General features: G+C 42.3%; 1 protein-coding gene across 1 annotated transcript in view; it reads left to right on the top strand.

Annotated features, from left to right (window-relative positions):
* LOC108095893 (ABC transporter G family member 20) overlaps window positions 1-3,864 on the top strand; it is a 44,036-nt gene extending 40,172 nt beyond the window's left edge. Inside the window, exons 8-9 of the mRNA XM_017197208.1 lie at window positions 2,412-2,589; window positions 2,650-3,864. Of these exons, the coding sequence (XP_017052697.1) occupies window positions 2,412-2,589; window positions 2,650-3,404 (933 nt within the window). The 3' untranslated portion in view covers window positions 3,405-3,864. The remainder of the gene's footprint in view (window positions 1-2,411; window positions 2,590-2,649) is intronic.
* The last annotated feature ends 3,631 nt before the right edge of the window (window positions 3,865-7,495 follow it).

Raw genomic sequence — 7,495 nt, forward strand, 5'->3', positions numbered from 1 at the left:
TTTAATACTTTTTCCCATCTGCGTAAGAAAATGAAGTTGGGTATGCTGACTTTTAAAGAACTACAAAAAAAATTTTTATTCACATGTTAACCTTCACTTAAAAAATAAATAGAAAGATGGAAGATAAGTTCAGCAATTTTAAAGAATATATAATATTTGTAAGAAACATTAATTGTAAGCAAAGAAAAGTCTTACACAAAGCCAACTGTTTATTAAACCTTATTGCTTCAACTTTTTATGCTAGTCAATAATATCGTACCAATCAATCATCATTTCTATAGATTTTTTTTTCGTTTTCTCATTGTATAATTTTCTCTTCCTTCTCGTATTTTTTTTTTACTTTTTTCCTTGTGGTTACGTGCTTACTAATAATGTTCCTTGTTTTCCGGCCAGATCAAAAACATTTCGGATACCCTCGTCTTAACAACACAAAAATGTTCCTTTGTGCTGCGAGCCACACTTTCCAAACTCCCCGAATTTCCTAGAGGCAGTTCCCTGAATGGTTGCACTAATAATTTTACAAACTTTGCTTCCGGCTAGGAGCCCGAAAAAAGGGCTCTTAATTTATGGGAAAATTGAAAACATATTGTGGTCAGCCGATGTCGTTGGCTGTTGTCGTTGCCTCTAATTAAAAGTTCATTAGGCATGACAGTGCGGCTCATTAGTGGAAGGGCGTGGTTGGCAAATTTCATGCTTTATGCTGTTGCGAAAACACCAAAGAGCTCTGAAAGGCTAAACACTTCTCAGAAATTAGATTGTTATCTTATAGAAGATTGAAAAAGACCCTTCTGCAATTTTCTATGGCTACGCAATCCCCCTTTGACTACGCTCCTGTTGGTACTTGATTAGCGACAAGCTTTTACTTAAAGAAAGTGCTTGAAGAGCTTCCTTAGCTTACCTTTTCTCCTCCATCCAAAGAGATTTTATGGGGCAAGTTAAGGTAAAGTCGAAACAAAAATTGCCAAGGTAGCTGAGGAAAGTTTTTCTACCAGCTCCTTTCGAGCTCATTTGCGTCGAGCTTCTGACCAAGTTGACTTCATTTGCGCATAGTTTGTGGCTCAAGTTTGTCATAAACAATGTTGAAGTTGGGGTTAAATAGTAGCATGAAAGTTGTTCAGAACCTGCAATTTGATTGTCTTCAGCAATGGCTCTTTACATTATAATTTATTCCAAGTCTCTAGTGTAAAACTTGCCCGAATCTCTGCCCCAGGTGTTCTCCCAAGGCTTCAAATCCAATCTGTGCAACATAGTTTTGGCACAAGCACACACTCGAACACTTGCACAGACAAACAGACATCCCTTTCTGGGCCATCAAATCTAATGAGGCCAATTAAACCACAAACTCCGAATCCGGGAATGTGTGTGTGGCATTAAGGCGGCAATTGCGTAAATTTCACGCCTGTTTGGAGGCGCCTGTCCTTATGGCACTACCGTTTAAATAACTGCAGATCGAAGCCGCAAAATTGCCCGAACTAAGCCCAAATACAAATGCCAATACACGCAGCCTCGGTTTTGTGGCCGGGCCTTTCCCTCGGCTGTGATTCCTGCGGTTGCCGTACTACATAAGTGACTGCCGAAAAGTTTAGGCAAAGTTTTACGCCCCTCCAGTTCGCATTCAACTTAATAAATGTGTGAGCACTTGCCGGAACTAGCTCAAGATTCCTGGATCTGCTCCACTTTCTGGCTGCTTCTGCGGCTGTTGTTGCTGTTGCTGCTGCCAGTTCATTATTTATTTCGCGGCGAAATGAAATTGTTACAGATAACACAAACATATTGTTGACAACAAAAACAGGGTCCGCAAAAAGTAGGCAACGGAACGCAACGCAACGAACGCAACGCCTCTCCTTTGTTGTTGATTTGTTTGCCTCGCTGAATTTATCGCCTGGCACAAAGTACGCACATTAATTACGGGGAGTTACTTTTATTGTTGCCACAGCAGAACGCCCCACATGCAGCAAACAATGCGACAGGAAATGAAGCGGGACGCACAAAGAGACAGCTCACAAAGCTGCCAAGAAAGGAAGTGCCGTCGGCAGGCAGCCCGCGTCCTCTCTACCGGCGAGTCCTGAATCGCGACATGCGTTGCTCAATAATTCAGCGGCTTCGATTTTAATTGCACGGCAACGGCGAAAACAATACCCAGACATTCGGAATCTGTCTGGCAGGTGCATTGACTTTTTAGGCTAATTGATTGAGCATTTGATTGACTGCTGACATTTATTGTCTCTAACTTCGTGAACAGGGAATACTAGGAAACTTGTCTGGAAATTTTTCAGTGAAATACGAAGCTAAACAACTTGTAATTTAATACTTGACCATTGGGGAATATTTTGTAGCTTTCAATTCATGCATTTAAGAAAGACTGATGTTATAAAATGATTAATGATTGGTTTTTTGTGCTATATTTAAAGAAATATGTAAACGACGATGAAACTGCATACGAAGAGGTGAGGAAAGGCCGAGCTTGGGCTGCTCTGGTCATCCAACCCAACTACACGGCATCTCTGATGGAACGAGTAGAGGATGGTCGTTATGCAGAAGATGGCACCATCGAATCCTCCGATCTGGCAGTGCGAATGGACTGGTCCAGTAAGCATATATTTTGCATTCCTTGTTTAGGCATTTTAATATCATTATTATTTATTCTAGACCAACAAATCTCACAGCTGCTCTACCGCGATCTTCAGTACACCTTCTTCAACTTTGTGGGCGATATGTTGTTTGACTGTGATCTGAATCCGAAGCTGGGACGCGTTCCTGTGGACTTTCAGCATCCCATCTACGGCTATCGCAATCCCAACTTCACGGACTTTGCTGCCCCTGGTGTTATCCTGACCATCATCTTCTTTTTGGCCGTGGCTGTTACCTCAGGAGCCATGTTGATCGACCGGAATGAGGGAATGTTGGAGCGGTGTCTGGTGGCGGGGATCACGGGTCCGGAGATCCTGCTCTCCCAGGTGGTCACCCAGTTCACAGTGATGCTCAGTCAGACGATCTTCGTCTTGATCGTCAGCTTCTACTTCTTCGAACTTACTTTGGTGGGAAATATCTGGCTGGTGGTAGCCCTATGTATTTTGAATGGACTGTGCGGCATGAGCTTTGGATTCGTGATTTCCTGTGCCGTGGACACCGAGAGAACTGCGACCTATGTGGCCATGGGATCCTTCCTGCCCATCGTTATGTTGTGCGGCATCATCTGGCCGATCGAGGGCATGTTCCCGCTCTTGCAGTTCTTCACGGCCTTCCTGCCACTCACCAAGCCAACGGAATCAATGCGATCCATCCTGCAGCGCGGCTGGGGAATGGATAACCCCGTTGTCTACCATGGTTTCATTTCGATTTCCTCCTGGGTTTTAGTTTTCCTTGTTCTCACCATCCTGCTGCTCAAGTTCAAGAAGGGTTAGTCTCCTTCAGGGTTTATCCGATACAGAAAAGAATGTGATGATAGATTGGAGATGCAATTTTATTTCATATAAACTTATTTACACTTGAGTTTCAAATTTAGAATTCTGTTCGAACTGGATACAAACATATTTGAATCTTTTAAATGTAAATATTAACTCCAAAATCATATTGTTTTCTGTGCCCATTTCTTATGATTTTACTATGTTTTAAGGGTAGACTTACGTTATCTTAGCCAGTAGTCAGTACTTAGTGATAGCCGTGCTTCCCTGGCAAAAGGTTCCGGATTCCACTATGTCTAAGTATGGAAATTGTTGTGCCTTGTAGAATAAAACTTCCCACGTCACATCACCTTTATACCCATTCGCCCACAAAACGACATCAGAGCATTATATTTATGTTGTAAGATTGTGAACAAAATACGAAAAGTTTGAATAAATTGATAGAAAAACTTTGCCGAGATTTACCTCAGAAATTATTGCAGAAAGCTTTGCCTTCGGTAATTGTGATTTATTCACATAAGAGAGGGCCCTGTGATTGCTCTGATTGCAATCGTTGAGTCGGTGAGCAAACTGCTCGGAATTCCGGACGGACTGAAGGACCGACGGACGAGCGGCAGGCAAAGTTGCAGCATTGTCGAAGTTGGTGCCAAGTGGTCCTGTGGTCCTTTCAATCAGTCATTGGTTTTGCCAATATTTATTTACCAAGTATCTGCAATCAAAGACCTCAAAAAGAAAGGACTTCGGAGCCCTTCACCCTGGACATTATTGGAGGAAACCCCAGTGAGAGACGGAATGTCAAGGGAGAAGTCATGGGGACTCGTTTTCGACACATTTCACATTTTGTGGTAAAATCAATTAAACCGGAAATGCATGTGTGGACCAGGCTGAGTGTGTGAGGTGTGGGTGGTTGTGTGCCACACGTGCAGCAGCGGGTGGGCGGTATCCAGCATCCGCTTAACACGAAAATTCAACTTAACAACCGAACAAAGTGCCAAGGAAGCGAATGGAAAGAGTGGCTTCCAAATGCACTTCAAACAAATTCGACGGCTGTCCCTGGCCTGGTTTAATTTGGAGCTACTTAAAGATAAGTTCTGATTTTGTTTACCTAGAAATAACGTGTAAGTCTTGCTAAATTGGGCAAATACGAAATTGAGCAACTTAAATGGATAACAAAACATGCATAAATAAATACCCTTCAAACGTTTCCCAGAAGAATATTTGGGAAATCCGAAATTATTTGCATCAGTGTAGGTGACTGGCAGTAAAAAAACGAAAACGCACATACACAGGGCGACTTATGCTATTAGGTGTTACATATGCATATGTAGGTCAGCCAGTATGGGGCGTGGCTGGAACAACACTAACTGGATCCACATGTCGTCCGGTTCCGTGACTGTCGTCCTCCATTGGATTGCATCGATGCCAATGTTCAGACTCGATTTATCCGCTCGATGCTCAGTGGCCGAAGACCACTATCCTCACAAATCACTCAGAGCAGTGGCGTATTCACAGAGAAATTTTAAGGCCCAATCTCAATTTTGTTATTATTTTCAGATGTATTTCAAAAAAATTATTTATATAAAAATTAATTTAATTATTTTAAAAGCCAACCCTTCACGACTAGATACTGATCCGCCACTGATTCAGCAATTGGGCTTCCATTTGACCAAGGAACAGAATGGCGCCCGAGACGTGTATACTTACAATTAGATAACCGTCAGCAATCGATAACATTTCAAAGCATCAGTCAGCAGGACATTCGAAGGAGCCACATTTGCCATTATTTTTCTGGCATTCCGCTTTGGATTGGTGGCGTCTGGGATGTCCGCCCATCATTGATTACTCGAGTGTAGCTGACGGCGGCACTCGAGCACACAAATTGGAAAATACGGCAGCCAGGGCGAGGCAGAAATCTCATTTTCATTTTCATTTACCCATCTCTTTGCCGCTGTTCGTTTTCCACATAATTGAAAGTTCAAAGTTTTCGACTTGCCGCTGAATTAATTTTTTAACTTCATAATTTCACGTGCTCCGCGAAGCTTTAATAACCTCCCACCCCGATTGCCATTTTCATCGCCAGCTGCCTTCGATGGCTTTCTTTGTTTGTAGCCAAGGCAATCTGAGCCTTTTCCCGCCATCAAATGGAGGCCCTCCGCCTCTTCAATGGCGTGTTAATTAATTGCTCAATTAATTTAATGTTCAGAACGCTGGGAGCTCCCCGTTGTATCTGCAAAGGGCAATCGTCTGATGTCTTCAGTGGTTTGAATTTTACAAGAAATGTCAACTTACGAAGTACGACCTTTATCCTTTTCGCTTACCGACCTTAGTGTTTATCTGGGGTCAACATAATCATGTAAATTAATAGCTCTCCTGGGCCGGTAAGCCGAAGAGATTCCATCACATACTTGAGCCGGTTAAGGACCATCCAATCCAGTTGAATTATTGCCCACTGTTTGACCAGCTCATTTTTGCATTATTGATGCTCAATAATTAACCATCGGGTAGCCAACATCAAGCAAGATATCTTCAATTATTCAATCGCAATTAAAACAGGCTTACTTAAGGCACACTGCATGCGCCGCTCATATGCACTTTATTATTTTAATGATTGGCATTAATTATTTGCCGTGCATAATGTGCAATTTATTTGCCAGTGGCAAACAGCACCTGAATTGAGAAGCTGCTGAGGCGACCCGCTCCATTATCGTTCGGTTTGCTTTGTCTGGCAAATTGTGTAATGAAAATGTCAATCAATTTTCCCATGATTTGCCATTAAAGTGGGTGGCAGTTTTCCGGACACATCTACACCTTGGCACACTCGCACACTCAATGCCAATTGCAAATTGAGTTCATCTGCTGGCGGCAAATATTGACATGACAGACACATTTTTATTTTATTTTATTTGCATTTTTATTCCACTCTTCACCCGCTGGCAACCACTCTGGCCCATTTCAGGTTTATTTTTCGCCTTTTTTTCCATTTTCCCACAGCTTGTTCGACGGGGGAAAAAACTCCTTGGATCTCCTTTCTAACGTGTCCTTCACTCTTCTCATCTACGGTCTGTGAGTGTGGGTGTGTGTGTATGTGGCTGTGTAGGTGGCAAAAATGACATATTAATTTCCAAAGGGGAAACGAAATAATATAAATGGAGTTGTCGCTTCGAGCTTAAGCGTGTAAGCCTCCTCTTATTTTTTGCCTCGCTTTGCTTTTCTCGGGGGGCACATTCGTATGCAAATTGCCTGGCGAAATCTAAGCAAATATGATCTGGGAAATCAACACTTTGGGCCCGACATCCTAGGTAATTGTTAGAGCATAACATTACGCATACGCTGCGTATTAAACCGCGGCGATATTTCGGAATATTTTTGGCGTTTTCGATGAAGTCGTTTGCTGTCAGCACAGCCTGAAACTCCATCAATCATCCTTCGATTTTTCCCACACACATGGAGCACCATCAAGGAGCGGAAAGGACGCAAAAGTAAGGATGTGACCGTCAGTCAGCGTGTCATTGAGTCAGTTAGTCAGCCTGCCGTTCTGTCCATACCTCAATTGAAAAGCACTTTGGAAAAGGATAATAACGATAAATTTTTTATTGTAATGTGTCTTGCAGTGTTTACATGCCGGCTGCGCCTTATGGCAGCTGGCAAGGGTGGGTTAATAAGTTTTCAAACGAGATGTTGGGATGACCAAAAATACAAGACTGAAGTATAAATAAAGTGTGCGATAATAATTCTGATTTTCTAAAAATGTGGGGATGTTTAGCCATTTAAAAAATATTATTACATAAATATAAATTCAACAATAATTTTCAATAAAGCGGATAAAATTACATTCTTTTCATCACATCAAGAATTTTTGTATTAAATAATAAAACAATGGAAGGTTCTGAAGTTGAGAGAATAACTTGCCTAGCAACCCTCGCTAAGCCATAACAACTGCCAAAATAGCGTGTATTGCCATTATTTTCCAAGCAGGGTCTGATGTCTTCGCCGATGCTTTTCCTAGTCCTCCGTTGTCCTGGCTCCCACCGTTCTCCGCTCCCCCTTCCCTTCCCCCGATCCTTATATGAGGACAATTTGCAGTCTCTGGC

This window comes from Drosophila ficusphila, unplaced genomic scaffold (assembly GCF_018152265.1).
Source record: "Drosophila ficusphila isolate 14025-0441.05 unplaced genomic scaffold, ASM1815226v1 contig_791, whole genome shotgun sequence".
In the NCBI taxonomy this organism is placed as follows: domain Eukaryota; kingdom Metazoa; phylum Arthropoda; class Insecta; order Diptera; family Drosophilidae; genus Drosophila; species Drosophila ficusphila.